The 23,348-nt window shown below is 40.0% G+C and overlaps 1 protein-coding gene across 4 annotated transcripts in view; it reads left to right on the forward strand.

Moving 5' to 3' along the window:
* The window catches only part of LOC132398302 (ubiquitin carboxyl-terminal hydrolase 15-like), a 132,043-nt gene extending 109,962 nt beyond the window's left edge, over positions 1-22,081 (forward strand). For all 4 annotated transcript variants that reach the window (XM_059977521.1, XM_059977522.1, XM_059977523.1 and 1 more), the window contains 9 exons: positions 2,907-3,098; positions 3,507-3,622; positions 7,403-7,681; positions 9,257-9,327; positions 9,889-10,004; positions 12,810-12,959; positions 15,951-16,054; positions 18,995-19,083; positions 20,764-22,081. In XM_059977521.1, coding sequence (XP_059833504.1) covers positions 2,907-3,098; positions 3,507-3,622; positions 7,403-7,681; positions 9,257-9,327; positions 9,889-10,004; positions 12,810-12,959; positions 15,951-16,054; positions 18,995-19,083; positions 20,764-20,943 — 1,297 coding nt within the window. In that variant the 3' untranslated portion in view covers positions 20,944-22,081. The remainder of the gene's footprint in view (positions 1-2,906; positions 3,099-3,506; positions 3,623-7,402; positions 7,682-9,256; positions 9,328-9,888; positions 10,005-12,809; positions 12,960-15,950; positions 16,055-18,994; positions 19,084-20,763) is intronic.
* Positions 22,082-23,348: the final 1,267 nt, after the last annotated feature.

Genomic DNA, 23,348 nt, shown 5'->3' on the forward strand with positions numbered 1-23,348 from the left:
CACCTTTATACACATAAGAGCAGCCAAGAATCAATAATGCCTTTTGTAGAACAGTCAACAACATTAACCTGGATGTAAAAGGGGCTTTTATTGTATATCAATGGAAAGTAGCAGTAAAGATGTGCTCTTAAATAATGCCTTTCACAATAACTTGCATTTCTATAGAAATACATGAATTATGTTTGAGACTGGGTTACTTGGCTTCTGAAAAAGGAGAGATTGAACAACCAAAAGACCCAACCAGTAACCACAGATACCAATTACTCATGCCCTCACTGCATTAGAATATGTGGATTCTGGGTCAGCTTCTAAACTGAGGGCCCATCAATATACACCCTTCGGAAAAGCACCACACTCAACTTGAGTGATCACCTTTAATTCCTGCTACCATTTGTTAAGAGCATGATGGATCTGATTGTAACTTCAGTTCAACATTTCTTTCTATTGAGAGCTATCCTTTAATCCCCTTTCTTAACTATCTGCCTTAAAGGTGTTCAAATATTAGTTATATCATCCTTCAGAAGAAAGTGTTAGTGAGTAACAACCTTACAATTGACAGAAAGAACTCTGCCTCATCAAATGAGGTAAGTCACCGAACGTAGGAGTGTTGTATGACTCAACTTGTCTTGAGTTAAGTTTTGATCAACCTTGAATTTACAGTGGAGAACAAAAAACATTTAGCCAAGAGTGTAGTGGAATTATCAATTCTGGAGAAGAGAGGCATTCACCATCAAATCAACTGAGGGCTTGGGAAGTCCTGAGTGTTTTATTGCCATTTAACTGCTTTAAAGTCTTTGTTCTTATTACTTAACTAGATAAATTTGTTGAACTCTGGTGTTTAAGTCCAAGGTTATTTTAGAAGTCAGGAATGAGACATAAAATGATCATTTTATTAAGAGCTGATGGAACAAAAAGAACAGGAACAAAACAGAGACAGGAATCTTACTACTTGGAAGAAGAGAGGATCTAAAGATGGTGCTTGGCATAAAACAGTTACTTTTATACCCAGAGATAAGATTTTTCTTTAGATACCAATAATCCAATTAGAAAATACTTAATTCAATACTGCTGTAAAATCAACCAATAAGAAGATACTAGCCGCATAACATAGGACAGCCAGAGCTTTCCAGAATTATACTTTTGTATAACCACTAGAGGCATACTAGGCTGTTATGAATATAAAATACAAACAAATAATTAATTGTCAAACTGCAAAGAAAAGGACAATTAAACAGTCAGATCCAATACAGTCAAAATAGTTCTTTCCATGACTGTTAATAGATGCAAAATTAATTCATCTCAACTGCATCACAGGCTCTTAATTACTACTGTCAATTTAAAACTTACACAAATATTTGCTACTTTATAACACTTCAGAAATTACTTCATTGGTTACTTTATACAGCCAATCAGTGTTATCCAAATGATCTCTTTAAAAGTCACAAGAAATTCCTACTTGCCTTTAGGCCTGTTTACTGGCAGTTGGTGACTGTTTCACTGGAGGGAGGAGGGGTGTTCTTGCAGTGCCCTGGTTCCGTGCAAAAGTTTTCCTTTAGGGCTTAGATTTTTCTGGTTTTTACCTTTTTTTAAAAAGCTCAACTTAGGAAGACAAATCTAGCTTTTCATTGATCACCTTTGCACTGGTTAGAATATACTGTATATATCTTGTCATATTATCCATGCATTTTTACTTCGAGAATGCAGCTTCCAAAATCTGAATGCAGCTATTTATTTATCTATTTATAAATATTCTCTTCAGAATTTTCTTCAAGGTACTTGCCTTTAATGTACAAAACTAATCTTCACTATCTGCCACTCTTAAGCATAGCAGTATCCCATACTTTAAAAAGTCAAACTGCATTTTACAGAGCTTTTTTAATTTATTAAAATTTTATTGAAGATACATTTCAGGAACTGAATCCGTTCATAAATAGACAAATACTTGCATTGTCCATTGACTACTGACTAATTGTATTTATTTGTGCATTTAGAAGTTTATAACTTGGTAGCTTAGAAAAATTAAAACATTCATAAAAGCATGGAAAATTATGAATGTGTAGATATTATTTATTGTCATTTCCAGCTTGTTTGTGTAACATTTGTAATAGCTAATTCGGCTCTTTGATGACAAAAAAAAATCTCTGAACTGAACTAAAAATAAGAAATGAAAAATTCAAAGCCTAGTTGCATAATTTAGCTTTGCTCCCTGTAGTGATCATCCACTGTATGTATACGTGATTAACTACTGCACCGCGGCTAGGTCTGAAATAAAAGAAGGAGATGACAGATTACTTAATTTGTTAAGCGAAAAATACTGCTGTAACTTAGAAGTCCCATTGGAACAGTTAACATGCACTTCAGCATCAGAATCAGTCGATGGGACCTTGATTGTAACCTTCCAGCAGAGCACATTTTCAGTATTACATTTAATTTGGCTCAATATTGACAAAATTCAGAATTGGCCATTGCCATTTCAAACATTCTGATCAAAAAATAAAAAATAATGATGAAATTGAAAATTGGAGATGTAATAAGATTGCTCTTTGTTTATGATTCATTGAAATAGTTCAAATTGGAAGGATAGCTATTTCCTGTAATGACAGCTCACCTTTCACAACCCCATTTCCCCATTTGTTGTAGTGTTTGGATGCTTGAAGTATTTGAATAATTAAATACTTTTTGCTTTTCATTCTGAAATCTTGTGTGATTCCATTCAGTATTTTAAAGTTGCACACCTTTGTCAAAAAGTAAGCAGCTTGTTAGGTTAGCCATATTCCCTGAAAGAATATGCAGGTCATTTCATTTCTTGACCGTCCCACACACCTGAAGGTTAATATTTTAATACCCATTGATTTCTAAAGAAGGATAATATAATGTTTAGTGAAATGAAACTTTATTGGTTGCAGTTTTGAAGTGAGTTGCAGTAGAACGGATGAAACGGACACAGTTGTAATTCCAGTCTATCTACGGGAAAAATATCGGCAGTCGGGCTATGGCCACCACAGCAACACCTGCTTATTTGGCCAACCGTTTATGATATCTGTGCCGAGAAGCATAACAGAGGAAAAGCTTTACAACCTGTTACTTATGAAAATGTGGTAAGTAGCATCCCAATTATTATCCTCTGAAAACTTGTGCTTACCATCTTATGTCACGGTAGGAGATCCAGTTCAGTTTGGTTAATATTAGCATATATCTGCTGCCATCTTAGTATGTTACAGCTAGTCTTGATATTCCATCCCCCACCTGCATGATTATTTTGGAGATAAGGTTGCACAAAAGTGGCCATGTGCAACATACTTGCCATACAGGGTAAGCCACTTGCACATAACTTTTACTTTTAATTTGATCCATTGCTGCTGTTTTTGTGTGCCGGAGTTCTTGCTGCTTCACTCCCCACCACCTTGTGCTACTCATCTCCCTGCTGTTCCCTCACAGTCTCACATTTTTAATCATTAAGAAAATTAATTTTCTGAAATATTTTTACACTGTACCTTTGATTTTAGCCGGTACATTAGAAACTATAATGAAAACGAAGATGAGGAAGGAACTCTTCATTTTTCCAAAGACCTTGGTATCAATGGGAACGGGCAAAATGGTGTTCATGAGGAAGGATCTCCAAGTAAGAATCGAGTATTTCTAACTTGTTAATACGATCAATCTTATTGGGAGCTAAGTGACTGTTCTTTTGGCAATTTTCCTTCCTTCTAACAATAGGGCAATATATATTAAATATGAATGCTTAAATACTAATTGATACAGTCATATTTATTTAACCACAGTGACTGCTCGTAAAAATATTTTTACAAGTTTGGTTCTCTCATTGGCAAAATATTATGAGTAGTGATACACAACACAAAAAAAAACAAGCTGTTGGGGGAAGTTATTGGGTAAAGCATCATCTCTGGAGGAACATGCACAGTTCATGTTTCAAGTTGAGACCCCTCATCTGGAGTTGGTAGTTCTTTCCCTGAACCATCAACTCCAGCAACACTGCCTGACCCTCTGAGTTCCTCATCCAGTTTGTTTATGATCTGCAGTCCCTTGTGTCTCAGTAATTTACAGTTACTGGCTTGGCATTTGATAATCTGTTATATATTAAAGATTTTATAGTACAATGTTTCCACAAATTGCATTTGCCCTTGTTTGATTCTGTTCCAGTTCTATCCATATACCGTTCATGGACACGTAATGTAACCTGACAGATTGGTTTAGACTGACTAGGTGTGAGGCAAGTGAAATAAATAAAACTGAGTTGTAGATACTGAACTAACCTAACACATGTTAAAGTGATAACTTTTTTCATGTCTGTCATGATAGATAGATTTTATTTTGTATGTGTGGAAAGATTAAGGTGTGTTATTGAGGCTGCAGGACAGGATAATTCTATCTTCCATCATTTCAAAATAGTTGTATTAGTTTCTTCATAAATACAAATCCATATCAATAAATGGAGGTATTCATTCTCTTCATCTTTTGACTTTCAGATACAATAATAGATTTTTTTTTACAAGTTTTCATATAGTACTTGGGCAATGATTCATCAGTTATAATACAAAAATTGGCCCTTCAATTTACTACATACAGTTTTGGCCCTTTATATTATTCCCATTTTCCTGCTTTGGGACTGTATTCTTCTACACCTTGGCTATCTAAATGCCTCAAGTGTATTTAATTCCACCTCCTCCTCGGTCAGCATGTTTCAGAGATAAACTACAAAATGTATCATTAACATCTCATCCTTTCACCTTAAACTAGGCCTCTTATTTTTGACAACCCCATCCAAGGGAAAAGATTTTGATTACCTACTCTATCCATCATCTTGTTTTCCTCTATCAAATCAGCCCTCAGCCTCCTTCACTCTAAAGTTCAAAGTACATACAGTATATATCACCATATATTACCCTGAAATTCATTTTCTTAGAGGCATTCATAGTAAATACAAGAAACATAGTAGTATCAATGAAAAGTCACACACACCAAGACAGACCGACAATCAGTGCAAAAGACAACAAACTGTGCAAGTACAAAAAGAAAAACATAATAACAATAATAAATAAACAGTAAAAATTGAGAAACATGAGATGAAGGACCCCAGCCTTTCCAATCTTTTCCCATAATTTAAAGTCCTCCAATCCAGGTAACAATGTTATACTGCTGTTCTTTTATGTGAAGTAGGAAGTACACAATTCAACAGTGAGTCAAACTCCACTCAGCTGAACACAGGAGTCAGGATGTAGTGTATTTGGATAGCACTCACACATACAATTGCTGTTTCTTTAGCATTTGTCTGTTTTTTACGAGGCCGAGTTATTAACTCAACATTCAATCCAGCAAGGATGGAAAGTGTGTAAGGAGCTGGCTGGATTCAAACCCGGTATCACTTGCCCCGAAGTCCTGTGCAGCTGTCACTACACCACCGGTGGGCTAAACATACTATTGAGTAAGAATAAAAGTACGATGATTTCAATGGTGCAAACAAAAGAAAGACAATAGGATTGTGTATATGTATAATAGTATGTCCGAAAAACTCTGCCAAAACAAATGGCTCCCACCCCCCACGTGGTCCTGCTGAATTTCAGAATGAAGGTCAGCAGGGTTATATTTCAAAATAAAAGCCTGGAACAGTCCTGGTGAATCTGTTCTGCATTCTGTCCAATGTAGTTACATCTGATGATGTGTTGACTAGAACAGTGCATAAGACTCTTTTAAGTGAAGCTGAAATAGTCTTTTATAAAGTTGCAACATTCAGTACTGTGGAAAAGTCTTGGGCACACATATCTGGTTAAGGTGCCAGAGACTTTTGCACTGTACTGTTGCAACTAAAAAACACATTTCCTGACATGTGAGTGATGATAAACCTGATTCTGATACGGGTCTCTGTTGTGGACTGAGAGTGGGAAAGGGGTAGGGAGATGGGAATCATAGTTGGGAAAGGGAAAAGGAGGGGGAGTGAACAGGAAACAACAGAAGGACATTCTGTAAAGATCAATGAACCCATTATTTGGAATCTTATTATCTCACCTGGTGTCTCAAGGCTGGGTTTGTCTGTACTCACACTACCCCCTCCACCCCTGACGCTCCTCTACCACCTGTCCCACACTGCTCCACCCTCGCCATTCCCAACATCCTTTGCTCCTGCTAGATTTAGAAACTCACTCATTACTCCCAAGTTGACAAATATATATATAGACCGAAGACTTCTGCACAGTACTGTACGTGGCTGAAGTTTGATATTCTGAACTCTCTCTCCTAGGAAAGCAAGCATGCTGTCTGCTGTCTTCACTGCTTGTGTTGTCAGTTTTGGGCAACTATGGCTTTAAACACCAAAGTATCTCTGTTCATCAGTGTTCCTTTGTGACCTATCATTTACTGTATTGTATTGTTCCTATCTGATTTCTCAAATACGTTCCCTCACAGTTGTCAGGGTTAAGTTCCATCTACAATGTTCCACGTAACCTTCTACCTAGTCTGTAGCTTTAGACAGTTTTCCTCACACACCAATTATTGTGTCAACCATAATCTTACTAATCACACCTTCTGCTTTCACACCCAAGTCATTAGTAATACAATATTGTACAAGCATCTTAGGCAGATATGTATAACTAGGATGCCTAAGATTTTTGCACAGTACTGTATGTGTCAGCTTTATTCCTCTCATTATTGCAATGGTTAGGTTAGTTTAACAGACTCCACACACCAGACGACTGGGTGACATTTGTACACCATCACTACCTGTTGTCACCAGAATCCGATCTTCAAACAGAATTATTTATTAGCATTTATCAGATATTAACTTTATTAGTCAGTGAACAATAGATCTTTCCACATTTACCTTCTGTAGGTGCCTTTGACACTGCTTGAATCAATTGAAATGACCCCAGTTGTTTCCAGCTAAGGACCGATATTTAGCTTTGTCGACTAACCTTCTCCTCAGTAGCTGATGGTATAAGATTTGACTTTGCAGAGTTGTGTTTGCATTGGTAATGTACTGCCCTATCCTGCTACAATTTAGTATGATTAATTTATCCTGATGGGGATTAATCATATTGTGGTTACTTGTGTATAACTTACTGCAAAGAAAGAAAGTGAAATAATGAGACATGTTGCAGCAGCCAGACAAGTGTTGCACTCATCGAAATGCTTTGGAATTCTTAGTTGAAGGTACCACTTCATGCTATCTGCAGTCCATTGCCTTTGAAATGTACCTATTCCAGCATTAATGTTCTTACTGTGCAAAATCTAGTTGGCTTTCTCTCTAATGTTGCTCAAGAGCTCTGTTGTGTAGCACAGTAGGTGTATGCTTAATTACAGTGAGAAGCAGCAAGGCACATGCTTCTTAAAGCAAGCGATGGTGTAATGACTGGCAGTGATTTCTACAATGGATTCTTTCTGTGAGCAGGTGAAATGGAGACAGATGAGCAGGATGATGAATCCAGTCAAGATCAAGAACTTCCTTCTGAAAATGAAAACAGCCAGTCAGAGGACTCCGCTGGGGGAGACAACGAGGACTCTGAAAATGGCATTTGCACTGATGATTCTTGTAAAGGGCAGATATTTCAGGGACACAACAAACAGCTCTTTACATTCCAGTTCAATAATTTGGGAAATCCGGATATCAATTATGTCAAGGATGACAGGCATATCCGATTTGAAGATAGCAGGCAGATCAGGCTCGATGGTAAGTGTTGCAGGCTGGATGTGTAGGGCATTAATGTAATCTTGCATGGTGCCCGAAGTATCTCAGTTCACCCATCTATCACAAACTACTTTAGTGTTGGTTTGCCTTACGTCAGGAAGCATCTCAACCTACTATTATGTACTGTTGTGGCACAGCATCATTGAACGATATTGTAGCAGGTTTTGTAGCACTCTGTACTTGAATATTTATACTGCTATTTATAGAACACACCACAGTACTGGGCTTTCAGCCCACAAAGTTGTGCCGACCTTTTAGCTGACACTCAGATCAACCTAACCCTTCCCGCTTACAATCTAACCCTACCTTTTCACATAGCCTTCCATTTTTCTTTCATCCATGTGCCTTGTAATGTCCTCAAAGTATCTGCTTTTACTGCCAGTCCAGCACCGTAATCCACACACCTGTCGAAAAAAAAATTCCTCTAACATCCAATTTAACATCCTTTAATTCCCTCCAATCACCTTAAGATTATGTCCCTCTAAATATCTGTATTCAGCTGGACCCTATTAAAATGATTTTTCACTTTTCCACATTGAAATTGTGTTGAGCACTTGTAATTCTACCAGTGGTAAAGTTTTCTACTGTGTTGGCTGAATGGCCACATTCCTTTTAGTTGAGCATTAAGCAGGCTTTGATGCGTATTAGCGAACATTTCAATCTTCATATTCCCTTCCTCAGCCAGGGAATTCTCAGTCGACATGTCCAAGGATTAGCTAACTCAACGATTTGCCCATTGAAACATTCCAGAAGAAGTTATACCCTACTGCCTCTTACCCATTCAGCACAGTGTTGTGTTCCTACGCTTTGATAGAGGCAGATATTCTAGTGTATCATTGCCTGAGGCTAACAAAGTAGTCCACCATTCCAGCTCCTGAACTCCATATTGAGGAGTTGATGTTTCCATTGTGTGATGATTCTCAACATGAGATTTCTATTGCACACCAGCTAATGCACAGGCTTTTCAGAACAAAGTTTTGGTCCAATTGTAAGGGAATTCAAAGTAACTGACAACCAGACTTTTCTTCATGGATATGGTACACAGGTACAATACTGGATGTGAGTACACAGGTGTAATACTGGATGTGGGCACTCAGTTGAAGGTATTTCTTGTCTTGTCATTGTTAATTTGAACTAATTTTTTATTGCTTGTTGAATTTAGCTGTTTTTGCTCCTCTACTCTCTCAAACCCAGCTTCATTGCTCAGCTGTTCTGCCTTACAGACGACTTCACATCATGGTGATGTCAGTCTGCTGAAGCGTTGAGTATCACAGCTGAAACCAGACTTGCAAAAACCTTCTGCTTTGCAGACATTCCCTGGAATAGGTCACTGGATGGTTGTCAGGATGAGGAAACCCTGACTGATTTCCATCTCACTCTCGGTCCGTAGACTGGGAATCAAGCTATATCCAGCTAAACACTGCTGGATTTTCTCATCAAGTGAGCCATTGCTTTCTGATGGATGCACCTGTATGGAGACACTTCAAATGATTAACAATTTACTATCTGTGGTATTGCGTACTTTTCAGAATTTACTTTTCGTTCCTTTATCCCCAGAGCGAACATATCTGGCATTAGACTGGGATCCTGAAGTACGAAAGCGATGGTTTGATGACAGTGCAGCAGAGGTAATTATATCCCAAGACGTATGCAAAGTAATGGTTTTTACTTTGTGGGAGAAAAAAGAAAATGAACAGGGCGAAGTGTAGGAAATGCTAAGAACATTGGTCCAATTTTTAAACTTAAGTATACAGTACATAACAGAAAATACATTGTAAACACACAACTTACAGGGTTATAACTGAAATGCAGCACACAAGCCATGTGCTCAAAGCTGCTTTTAAGTAATAGTTTCATATACAGTGTGGAGTAAATTAGAATATTTTTTAAGGGCATTCAGTGATCAGGTCCTGAAATTATTGGCTTAATTCTATCTTTACTTATCAGTCTTTAAAAAATATGCTAATACATTATTAAGAGAATAAGATATGATGCTTAACATTATACAAAAAATAATGTTTTATCTATTGCCCCATAAGGCAAACCCGGAGATAGTTAAATGTATTTTCAGCAATACACTCAAATTGGCATTCCTTTAAAAACATAGGAAGCAACTTTGTAGGTGACAAAGTAATTTTCTTCATATTTTGCAAACTGATCTTAGAAATGCTCCTTTTCTTTTAATATAGGAATTTGAGAAACATGAAAGCATGGAATATAGGCCTCAGAAAAAAATGTTTGTTAAATTAAAAGACTGTATTGAACTTTTTACAACGAAAGAAAAACTTGGTGCAGAAGACCTCTGGTGAGTGATTTTGCATAAAAACTCTCAACTAAATGCATTTGTTGAGTAAGTTGATGATATTCCTAACTGCTTACCAGACCGTTGCCTATCCACCCGAGGGAGAAACTGTGTAAATGAAACAAAAGGTGTGCCTTGCTCAACCTTAGGCATTACAATAGGCCACCGACACTTTAATTGATGGCAGCAAAGCAGCCCAGGTATTAAGAATCAGTAAGCGCATTAATTGAAACCACCAGAGTAGAAAGAGTGGAGCTTTGTAGATGAAGCTGCCCCCCCCCCCCCACCCCGCTGAGGTTAACAAAGCTTTGGCTGACGACCTTAATACCTTTTACTGTAGATTTGAGAGAGTCCATCTTACACCTGTCCCTCCCCCCCCCCCCCTTCGGTCTCTCTTCCTGTCTTCCCTCGACCATCACTCACTGGCACTCATCCCCCAATCACTGCAATCACCTCCCCACCATCTCTGCCCAGCCCCCCTAGATCACAGCTTAGAATCAGCGAAGGAGAAATATGTTGACTGTTCCAGCGACTTAAGACCCGAAAATCTCCAGGCCCAGATGGGGTCTCCCCTCCTGTCTACGAGCCTGTGCTGATCAGCTGGCTCCCATCTTCACTCAGCTCTTTAATAGATCTCTGGAGCTGAGTGCGGTTCCGACTTGCTTCAAGCGCTCTACCATCATCCCGGTCCCCAAGAAACCCACCATCACAGGACTGAACGACTACAGACCTGTCGCACTGACATCTGTGGTCATGAAATCCTTTGAACGCTTGGTGTTGAACCACCTGAAGACCCTCACCAGCAGCCTGCTGGATCCCCTGCAGTTTGCCTACCGGGCAAATAGGTCAGGAGACGATGCAGTCAACCTGGGACTGCACTATATCCTGCAACATCTGGATCGTCCTGGGACCTATGCTTGGATACTGTTTGTGGATTTCAGTTCGGCGTTTAACACCATCGTCCCTCATACCCTCTGCTCCAAATTGTCTCACCTCACTGTGCCACCTGACCTCTGCGATTGGATTTACAGCTTCCTGACCAACAGAAGTCAGCAGGTAAGGATGGGACAGGTCACCTCGGATACTCGAATCACCAACACCGGCGCCCCCCCCCCAGGGGTGTGTCCTCTCTCCACTGCTGTTCTGCCTCTACACCAATGACTGCACCTCCTCCAACCCCTATGTGAAGCTTTTGAAGTTTGCAGACAACACCACCATCATCAGACTCATCCAGAACAGTGATGAGTCTGCATATCGACAGCAGGTGGACCAACTGGCACTTTGGTGCAGTCGGAACAATCTGGAGCTGAACGTGCTCAAGACAAAGGAGATGATAGTGGATTTCAGGAGACATCCCCCCGTTATGTCCCCCCTCACGGTCCTCAGCAGCCCTGTGTCCACCATGGAGAACTTCAGGTTCCTGGGAACCACCATCTCTCAGGATCTGAAGTGGGAGCAGAACATCAGCTCCATCCTGAAGAAGGCCCAGCAGCGGATGTACTTCCTGCAGCTCTTGAGGAAATATGGTCTGCTGCAGTTCTACACTGCAGTCATTGAGTCTGTCCTGTGCACCTCCATGACTGTGTGGTTTGGAGCCGCCACCAAGCAGGATAGAACCAGACTACAGCGCACAGTGAGGACTGCCGAGCGCATCATTGGAGCTTCCCTGCCCTCTATTGTGGACCTGTACTCTTCCAGGTTGAAGAAGAGGGCGGGAAACATCATAAAGGACTCCTTCCATCCTGCGTACGGACTGTTTGAACTGCTTCCATCTGGTAGGCGCTTCAGATTCCTCCAGACTAAGACTAATAGGCACTGGAGAAGTTTTTTCCCTACTGCGGTCACTTTGCTGAACAGTTAACTGCCGGTTAACTGTCGGCTAACTATTACTTGGATTGCACTACCTGTATGTATAATCTATATTTTCATTTATATTTATCATTATTATTGTTATGAGTAGAGAGACAACATCTGCCGGAAGTAAATTCCTTGTATGTGCACAGGTACTTGGCGATTAAAGTCTGACTCTGATTCTGAATGATTGTAATGTCAGGTCAATAAGCTGTTATTAGCACTTTTGATATATTTAGTGTTTGTGAAGATTTGTGCTGTTTAAAATGTGATATAACTCCTTTTCCTGCTTATGTTTGTGGCTCAGCATCTTCTTCCAGCTGTGCCTCTGTTTCCTTTACCTAATCTCCACGTGAGTTTATTGCTGGTAGTGTGGTGATGCAAGCATCTGCCACAAATGATTTTTATAGCAGGCCGTGTTGATTATTCAGAAGATTTTGCCCACATATGCAAAATATAATAGATTCACTGATAGATGAACCTGCCACTCATTTACTGAGTTCAACATAGATTGTGCAGTAGAGGTGTGCTTTTGAATTTTTATAAATGTACTTTGTTGTATATTTGCAGCTAGAAATAAAAGATATTTGTAAGTCACAATCATCAGAAGAAGTATAGATCCAATGTACTTGTTGATTGTTATGTCAAAAGAGAGTTGTTTACACCATCAGGTGTAAACTTGTATATCAGTCAGGAGCAAGTTACCCATCCTTATTCTTTGAACACTGAATTCCTTTGAGAGTTTCTGCCCCCAGTCATGCTGGCCACTATACACACAAAACCACATGGTGGAACCAAATTTGGAGAGGATGACACAAGCACAGCAGAAACTCCCACATTTAGCTCTATACCTCATGATAGCTTGCTGCCCCGTGGGTTTTCTGCTGGATTGTTGTTTGACTGACAAAAGCAATGGAAGTAATACATTTGTAAGTTTCTTGATATGTTTTTATTCAGGTACTGTCCAAACTGCAAGCAACATCAGCAAGCCACCAAAAAATTAGATCTGTGGTCATTACCTCCTGTGTTAGTGGTCCATTTGAAGCGATTTTCCTATTGTCGATACTGGCGAGATAAGCTGGACACTCTTGTTGATTTTCCTATTAGGTAAGTCATAGACTGCAAATTATGGCTATCAAATCTGTAGGATACCTCTGACTTGCTAAGAAAATAATGTGATTATCTCTGGATCAAATACACGCCGTCTTAAATTCATTCAAATCTCACATTGTCGAAGCTGTGTTTACAAGTCCCAGGCTGTTGTGTGGATATTAGTTTGACCAATTGGAAACCATGGTCCTAAGCTTTGGCAGGGCATGAATGTAAATCTGATGGGCACATGGATGTTTGTAAGGAAGCGAGTGAAGCCTGTTTTGTCAGCATCTCCAAAGCTGGTTATTTGATCTATTCCAGTGATGGAAAACAGACATTTAATAGTGTTCCAGGAACCCAATACCCTCTGTATTAAAAACCCTACCTCTGACATCTCCCCTAAGCTTTCTTCCACTCACCATAAACAGATGCCCTCTAGTATTGGCCTTTGTCATCCTGGGAGTAAAGTGCCGGCTGTCCACTTTATCTAAGCCTTATAATTTATATACCTGTATTAAGTCATCTCTCATCCTTCACTGCAGAGAGAAAATCACTAGCTTGCTTAATCCTGGTAAATCTCCTCTACACCTCCAAAGCTTCCACATCCTTCCTATAATGAGACAACTTGAACTGAATACAATACTCCTAATCAGAGTTTCATGCAGTGCCTTGTAAAAGTTCTTTCCCCTCACCCTTTTGCTCATTTAAATGAGTATTAAACCAGGGATTTTGATCCCAAAAAACAGGGAAATTGTAAAGTATGAAAAACTAAAAGTTCAACAACTGAAATGTCAGTAGTTGAAATGTATTCACCCCACTTCACTCAGTACTTAGTTGAACCACTTCTAGCAGCTATTGCAGCTAGTAGTCTTTTTGAATAAGTCTTTATTGGCTTTTCACAATGTGTTGGAGCAAGATTTGTCCAATCCTCCTTGCAAAATTTGCTCGAGCTGTGCCAGGTTAGTTGGGTAGCGGCAATATACAGCAACCTTGAGGTCTTGCCATAGGTGTTTGATTGGGTCAGGTCAAAACTCCAAATGGACCGCTCAAGGACATCAATTTTCTTTCATTGAAACCACTCCATAGTTGCTCTGTCAATGTGCTTTGGGTTGTTGTCCTGCTGAAAGACAAACTTCCTCCCCGGTTAAGCTTTTTGGCAGAGACAAGCAGGTTTTTATCAGATTCTTTTTGTATTTAATTGCATTCTCAAAGCATGATGCTACCTCCACCAAACTTTACAGTAGGGATGGTGTTACCTGGCTGATGTGCAGTATTGCATTTATTTACTGTTGAGGCCAAAAACTTACACTTTAGTCTCATCCGACCACAAGACCTTCTTCCACATCATTCCATTATCTTCTAAGTGACCCTTTGCGGATAAGGATATACATTTTTTAGCAAGAGTTTCTTCTTTCCCACTCTTCTATAAATGTTCTTTTTGTGAAAGGTCTTGGAGCTTTACTTCATCTCCAGTTGCAGCCACGGACTTCTGCAGCTTACTCAGAATAACTGTTGGCCTCACAGTTGCCTCTCTTACAAGTGCCTTCCTTCTCTGGCAACTGAAGGGTGGCCTGACATAGGCAGTGTGGCTGTAGTTTCATATTTTTTCCCAATGGACCCCCGGTATATTCGGTGCCCTTGAGATGGTCTTGTACTCTTCCCCAGATTTGTGCTTCTCTATTATTATTTCCCTAACTTGTCTTGGATGCTATTTTGAGCAGAGAGATTTTGGGATCCAATAGCTTCTTGAAAGTGGCTATACAGGTTGATAAGGTGGTACAGAAGGCTTATCGAATGCTTGCCTTTATTAGTCAAGGCATTAGGTTCAAAAGTCAAGAGGTTATGTTGCAACTTTATAAAACTCTGGTTAGACTACTTCTGGAGTATTGCATACAGTTCTGGTTGCCCCACTATAGGAAGGATGTTGAGGTTTTGAAGAGGATGCAGAAGTTGTTTACCAGAATGCTGCCTGGTTTAGAGGTTGTATACTATAATGAGAGGCTAGATAAACTTGGGTTGTTTTCTTTGGAGTGGCGGCGGCTGAGGGGAGATCTGATAGAGGTTTACAAGATCATGAGAGGCATAGACAGAGTGGACAGAGAGTATCTGTTTCCCAGGGTTGAAATGTCTAATAGCAGAGGGTGCACATTGAAGATGAGAGGGGGCAGGTTTGAGGGGGATGTGAGGGGTAAGTTTTTCACTCAGTGGTGGGTGCCTAGAATGCACTGCCTGGTATGGTGATAGAGGCAAATACATTAAAGCCTTTTAAGAGACATTTGGATCGGCACATGGATGTAAGGAAGATGGAGAGATGGGGGCATGGTGTGGGTAGTGGGGATTAGTGTTTGGGTGTTTTTGATTTGCTGTTTAGCTGGTTCAGCACAACATTGTGGGCGGAATGGCCTGTTCCTGTGCTGTACTGTTCTATATACTAGGTCTTCATTTTGGTTTGGTCTGTTGAAAATCAACCATATTGTTGGACTTACAGAAAGGTGGGGTATTTATTCAGGTGATCCTCTAATTTTCTACGTCAACAAATTAGGTGAGTTGGTAAGGTAATATATAGTATTGCACCTGAGGAAAGTTAGCAGAATAATTACAAGAGGGGATTAATACTTTATCAACATCATAATTTTAGTTTTTAATTTTCACGGGTTTTGGAGTTTTTCTTTTGATTTGACATGATGCTCAATGTTATGTAGATTAGCTCCAAAAATTCTACTTTGATATATTTGAAATTCAGAAAATGAGATAGAAAAAAATTGTGGGGCTGAATTCTTTATCAAGGCATTGTAGAGCTTGCAGCATCTCCTCATATAATCTTGTATCTCCATAAATGTTACCTGATGGAGTTAACCAGCGATTGAACAGGTCAGAGGGCGTCTTTGACTTCAGAATGGACTTTCAGAGAGCTTTTCTAATGTTAGATTTGTTAGGCTGGATGTAAATGAAGCATTTTTGACTCATATACAAGAAAGTTTCTAACTATGTTTCTCTCTGTTTTAGTGATTTAGATATGTCTGAATTTCTTATCAATCCAAATGCTGGCCGCTGTGAATATAATTTGATTGCTGTGTCTAATCACTACGGTGGAATGGGTGGAGGGCATTGTAAGTATTACCAATCAGTTTTCTTTTTAATTGTCTACCAGAATGTGGAATCTATTGTGATGATGTAATCTTTAACCTTTAAACCAATTTCATTCACGAAGCTTGTAAATCAGTTGTACGGTTTCCCAGTGTGGCTATCCATATCATTTCAACTTCTCATTCCTATCTCGACACGTCTGTCCATGGCCTCCCCTACTGCCAAGATGAGGCCAAACTCAGCTGGAGGTAACACCTCCATATTCCGTCTTGTTAGTCTGCAACCTGATGGCATATCGATTTCTCCAACTTATGGGAATTTCTTCCCCCTCCCCTTCTCACACTCCCTATTCTGGTATCCCTTTCACCCCTTCTCCTCACCTGTTCAACACTGGTTGAACTGGTTACCCTCCTCCTTCCCTTTGCCCCATGGTCCACTATTCTCTCCTATAAGATTACATCGTCTTCAACCCTTTACTTCTTCTACCTATCACCTCCCAGCTTCTTATTTCATCTTCCCTTCCCCCATCTACCTATCTTCCCCCTCACCTGGTTTCACATATCACCTGCCAGCTTGTTCACCTCCCCATTCCACCCACTTCCTTATTCTGGCTTCTGTTCTCTTCCTTTCCAATCTTAATGAAGGGTATCAGCCCAAAATATCAGCTGTTTATTCTCCTCCATAGATGCTGCATGACCTGCTGATTTCTTCCAGCATTTTGTGTGTGTTGCTCAAGATTGCCAACATCTGTAGAATTGCATGTATTTATGCATGATTTTCTGTTGGATCTGGTTCTGTAATTAATGTATTTAATTCTGATTCATTTCTCCTACAGTAGCTCTACTGTTTACAAGTTCCCCACTTTATTATATAAATATATTTGATGGTAATTTCTTAAAAAGTGAGGATGAAAATCAGTCTAAAACAAAAAGGATCATGGGCATCAAGTGATAGATAATTTATCATCCATGTGCAAATTCCCTAGCATTGACTTACTCAAACTAAATAAAACAAAAGATGCTGGAAACACAGCAAGTTAGGCAGTACACACAAAATGCTGGTGGAACACAGCAGGCTGGGCAGCATCTATAAGTTGAAGCACTGTCGACGTTTCGGGCCGAGACCCTTCGTCAGGACTAACTGAAAGGAAAGATAGTAAGACATTTGAAAGTAGTGGGGGGAGGGGGAAATGCGAAATGATAGAAGACTGGAGGGGGTGGAGTGAAGCTGAGAGCTGGAAAGGTGATTGGCAAAAGTGATACAGAGCCGGAGAAGGGGAAGGATCATGGGACGGGAAGCCTCAGGAGAAAGAAAGTGGGGGGGAAGCACCAGAGGGAGATGGAGAACAGGCAAACAACTAAATATGTCAGGGATGGGGTAAGAAGGGGAGGAGGGGCATTAACGGAAGTTAGAGAAGTCAATTTTCATGCCATCAGGTTGGAGGCTACCCAGCCGGTATATAAGGTGTTGTTCCTCCAACCTGAGTTTGGGTTCATTTTGACGGTAGAGGAGGCCATGGATAGACATATCAGAATGGGAATGGGACGTGGAATTAAAATGTGTGGCCACTGGGAGATCCTGCTTTCTCTGGTGGACAGAGCGTAGATGTTCAGCGAAACGGTCTCCCAGTCTGCGTCGGGTCTCACCAATATATAAAAGGCCACACCGGGAGCACCGAACGCAGTATACCACACCAGCTGACTCACGGGTGAAGTGTCACCTCACCTGGAAGGACTGTCTGGGGCCCTGAATGGTGATGAGGGAGGAAGTGTAAGGGCAGGTGCAGCACTTGTTCCACTTACAAGGATAAGTGCCAGGAGGGAGACCAGTGGGAAGGGTTGGGGGGGGGACGAGTGGACAAGGGAGTCGCGTAGGGAGCGATCCCTATGGAAAGCAGAAAGGTGGGGGGGAAGATGTGCTTGGGAGTGGGATCCCGTTGAAGGTGGCGGAAGTTACGGAGAATTATTCTTTGGACCTGGAGGCTGGTGGGGTGGTAGGTGAGGACAAGGGGAACCCTATCCCGAGTGGGGTGAGGGCAGATGTGCAGGAAATGGGAGAGATGCGTTTGAGAGCAGAGTTGATGGTGGAAGAAGGGAAGCCCCTTAGTTTAAAAACGGAATTCATCTCCTTTGTCCTTCGTCCTCTACTGTCAAAATGAATCCAAACTCAGGTTGGAGGAACAGCTTTTATACCAGCTGGGTAGCCTCCAACCTGATGGCATGAACATTGACTTCTCTAACTTCCGTTAATGCCCCTCCTCCCCTTCTTACCCCATCCCTGACATATTTAGTTGTTTGCCTGTTCTCCATCTCCCTCTGGTGCTTCCCCACCCCACCCCCTCTTTCTTCCGAGGCCTCCCGTCCCATGATCCTTTCCCTTCTCCAGCTCAGTATCACTTTCGCCAATCACCTTTCCAGCTCTTAGCTTCATCCCACCCCCTCTGGTCTTCTCCTATCATTTCGCATTTCCCCCTCCCCCCACTACTTTCAAATCTCTTCCTATCTTTCCTTTCGGTTAGTCCTGACGAAGGGTCTCGGTCCGAAACTTCGACAGTGCTTCAACTTATAGATGCTGCCTGGCCTGCTGTGTTCCACCAGCATTTTGTGTGTGTTGTTTGAATTTCCAGCATCTGCAGATTTCCTCGTGTTTGCTCTTTAAGTTAGGCAGTATATGTGAAGGAGAAGTGTTTAATGTTTCAGTCTGAAGCCCTTTAAAAGAAACTTCTGAAACATTAATTTGTTCTCTCTCTACCCAATTTTCTAGTGTTTACAGCATTTTCTGCTTTTATTTCAGATTTCCAGTAACTGCTGTCCTTGATTTTCTAAAGCATTGAGCTAGCTAATTGGGCTGCTTTCCTTGTGTTGAACTGCTTTTTTCTCTGTACTATCAATTAAAAAGTGGGATCTTTTATCCGGTAAACATTCAGATATTCAACTACAGACTTGACATTTTTTATTTTGTAGACACGGCTTTCGCCAAGAACAAAGATGACAACAAGTGGTACTATTTTGATGATACCAGTGTTTCATCTGCAACAGAAGATCAAATAGTAGTAAGTATTTTCAATAGTATTGTCTCCTACAACACAATTACTAGCCTACTGTACCTTTTCTTTCTAAGCAGGAATGCATGTAGGTAAATTTTGGGATTTTTGCGGAAGTTTTATTTCTTTATTGACATACAACCCAGAGTAGGCACTGGCCAACAATTCCCCAATTCAATCTTGGCCTAGTCTTGGGACAGTTTACAATTATCAATTAACCTACTAACCAGTACATCTGTGGACTGTGGGAGGAAACCAGAGTACCTGGAGGAAACCCACGAGGTCACAGGGTGAACATGCAAACTTCTTACAGGCAGTGGCAGGAATTGAACCAGCTCACTGGTACTGTAAAGTGTTATGCTAACCACCATGCTACCCTGCCACCTCGACTTTCTTCTCATCCTGCAGTGTATATAAAACTTCACAAAATCTTGAAATGAATTCATAATTTGTTTTTGTCGTTCTTCAGTACATGAGTGTAAAGGGGAACAAATTGATTGTTACTCTGGCTGTCATGTAGCATAAAAATATTTTGCATAAAAATGCAATAAAAGTACAATCTTATAAAACACAGTCTACAAGTTAAGTGGTAGTGCATGGGAGGGTTGAAGGGTGCTGAGTGACTGATGTGGATGTAGTGGTGGCAGGATAAGTTAATGGGTGGAGGTGTTGATCACCTGACTGCTTGGGGGAAGTAACTGTGATGCCAAGTAAAGTTTCCTCGGCATTGTCCTTGTAAAAACCCAAGGAAGTGTCAAAGAAGCAACTTGGAAGTGTTGTCATGCTCAACTGAACTGGATTTTGTTGCCAAACGAAACAACTGGCTTGGACAGTGCACACAACACCCATTTTTGCATGGCATGATAGCCAGGAACCCAGGACACCAGTATCAAAACAATGGAATCCACAATTTCACTCTGGTTCAACATTTCATTGAAAATGTGTTTGCCAGACTTGGTGCTTGGTCAGGATTGGTTTTTCATTTTGTGGATTTTCCATTGTGGAACTACTGTCTTTGGGCCTTTTGATTTCTAAGTCGATCACGGGGCTTTTGATGTCAAAATAAGCCTATTGTGATGTGAACTGCATTTTGCTTCTCTTTCATGCCTATTCCTACTCCTCACCTCACCGTCCAGTTAAATGGGTTTTGTGATTAGCCCAGTTAAATGGGTTTTGTGATTAGCTTGTCCATTAAATAAAAGGAAGCTGGAATCATTGAACTTGTATTTTTCTTTTTGTCTTAAGATTATTCCAATCTATAATTAAGTAAAGCAGCTTGTGTAACTTTATTACAGTGCCAGTGACCCGGCTGCTGTCTTTAAGTTGTTTGTATATTCTCTCCGTGACCGACTGGGTTTCCTCCAGCTGCCCCAGTTTCCACTCACCGTCCAAAGACCTGTGGATTAGTAGGTTAGTCAGTCACACGGGTGTAATTGGGCAGCACAGTCTCACTGGCCGGAAGGGCCTGATACCATACTGTATCTCCAAATATAAATATTCACAAATAAAAAGCATGAAGTTAGTAGATGGAGATTATGTTTGATGTACACCGGGGCCATGAAAATTCATCTGTAACATGAATGCTGGTGATACTTCGGTCCATTTAACTTTGTAAAAGTGTCATGGCATCAGAGACTGGTTAGTGATGAGCTGTGAGCAATATATTAATAAATTATCTTCTTTCAACAGTCCAAAGCAGCTTACGTGCTTTTCTACCAGAGACAAGACACAATCAGTGGCACGGGCTATTTTGCACATGACCACAGTGCCAAGAAGGAAGATGCTGCTGCTTTAGGCCTCGCTCAGGACAGCGACGAGGACTGTAATGAGAACGACGTAGAGAATGAAAGCTGCATGCACACAAACTGACCTGTACAATTGCCATGTTAAAACTCTCCAATGCAGACTTCTGCACAAACACTTAAAAAGATAGAAGCAAGCCACAAACTAGGAGTGAGACGTCACCTGGGGAAGAGGTGCTGCATCAGTCTGAGCAAGAAGCCATTTGGGGTCTGTGTCAAAGTAGACTTAAGGTGAATTACTTGAAGCTGATAATGTGTTAGAAATGCAAGTAGAAGCTAACTGCAATATAAGATCCATGAAATCTATTTGTCTTACTGATGTATGCAGGTTCTTCACACTAAATATATGCAGAAATATTTAAGTGATCCCTGTTTTCACTCTTCTATAGTTTTTGAAAATATACTGGCTAATGTTTTCCCAAAAATGCCATTTTTAAGTTAGTTTTGTGTCTGTGTGCTAAAGTGTGCAATGTATGTGCCCTGCTTCAGCAACAGAGAATGAGCACTTAAACTGAACAGACGACTGCTTCACTAATTCTGTGACAGTTTGCTGTCCTCCTTGGTTTAAACAATCAATGCAAAGGGCCATAAAAGTTAAGGACTAGTGTCAGCTACCATTTGAAAGTGTTGTGCTGTGACTTCTAACTTGCTGTAAAGTTGACCCAGAGAGGATTGCACCCACATTGTGAGCCTTGACAACACGTGCTGCTTGTGGATGTTTAGAAACTCTACTTTAACCCTTTGAGGACTGCAGTGGCATTTCTGCACCGAAACATGAATCACAACTGTGTTCGTTCAACAAATCAAAGGCGGTCCCACTAAATTTCTCGAATTCTCCTTTCCGAATAGTTGTGAGGTGCAGCGTTAGAAAACCATTTCTGCAGCTGTTCTGTGACGGAAAACTTCTTTTTGAAAACTGCAAAGAGCTTGCAGTACTCAGGGTTAAAAATAGAATGTCGTAACAAATAAATTGATGTGCTAGAAAGTTTTCCTTTCTTCAGTGAACTGAAGTTTGCACACTCTCATTCTACTGTACAGCCAGGGGGCTATTCAAATTTCCTTCACATGTCTAAGTTAGTGTATTAAAATTAGACAACTTTAGAATATATCAAATTTGATAGAATGTGAGCAAGTGGGTTGATTTTATTTTAATTCCTGTTTGGAAATCACCATAGCCTTACTGCATATTAAATTATGTACTTGCATGTTGTATTTACCAATTTGTATGTGTGTGTGTGTGTGTGTGTGTGTGTATATATATATATATATATATATATATATATATATATATATATATATATATATATATATATATATATTACAAGGTACATTGCATTTAATTTACGAGAGCTGTATTCAAGGGGCCAGGTTGCCAACAGCTAGAGTGGGATTTTCAATGTTTATTTTGGTGAATTGCTGCTTTTCATTCATTGTAGTTCAAAGGATGTCTTTCTCTTGGTTTATTACTGCCAGTGGCAGAACCTATAGAATGCTAAAGGATTGCTCCTCTCTACCTAAGTCAATTGCTATTGTGTCCAATTGCCATAAAATGAAATGATGGTCTTCACTTAGAAAAAAACACATTAAAACTGATTTGAATGTTGTAGTGTATAAATAAGTTCACTCTGTGAGTGCACACTTGGTAAATTATTTTATTGAAATATTATAGCTAACAGATATAGAAACACTATAGGCCAGGATGAGTTACATATGTCAAGAATGGCTTTGCTGGGTAACTTGATGTTAGTACTGATATTCTTCTTGATGTTTTACAGTCAGTATCTTTGAGTTTTTTTCCTTTTTTTTGGTAAAATGGAAGATACAAACCTCCAGCATGTCTGAGGTAAATATTTTGGCTGCACTACTTTTCATTTAATTTTACATTTGAAACTTGCATGTTTATTTATATAGATCTACAGTAAAGTTATTCTGCGCCTTAGTTATGACACTGTGCTGGTGGCTGTGTAAAGAGACTGCCTAACTCAGTTCTCACTGGTACTTTGAGGGATGGGGGAGAATAACTGCACTGGTGTGGCCAGGTATAGTGTGGTAATGTAAAATGTTTTTCAATGAAGGTTTACAAAGTTTCGTACCTAGCGATAAACAATTTGCTTAATTCATGTGTCCTTTACAGGCAATTTATTGTTAAGATATATTTGTGGCAACTTTGAAATAAAGCTGCATAACTCTTGCATATGCAACAATTGTAATCTTTACATATCAATAAAAGTAGAAACAAAATATTTAGAATAAAGACGCTGGAAGATTACGTTGTTTCATGGATAGTGCTGACATCTCAGAACCTTCTCTTTAAATGGCTGTTTGAACCATAATAAGTTCAGTATCTGTCTTGAGAGAAAGAAAATTAGTAGGTTAGCTACAACAGAAATTGTGTAGTTCTGCAGCCCAGTGATAAATCTTAAGACAAGAAATGGCTAAATTGCAAATTGAGTGACGACACAGTGCATCATT

This window comes from Hypanus sabinus, chromosome 8 (genome assembly GCF_030144855.1).
Source record: "Hypanus sabinus isolate sHypSab1 chromosome 8, sHypSab1.hap1, whole genome shotgun sequence".
NCBI lineage: Eukaryota > Metazoa > Chordata > Chondrichthyes > Myliobatiformes > Dasyatidae > Hypanus > Hypanus sabinus.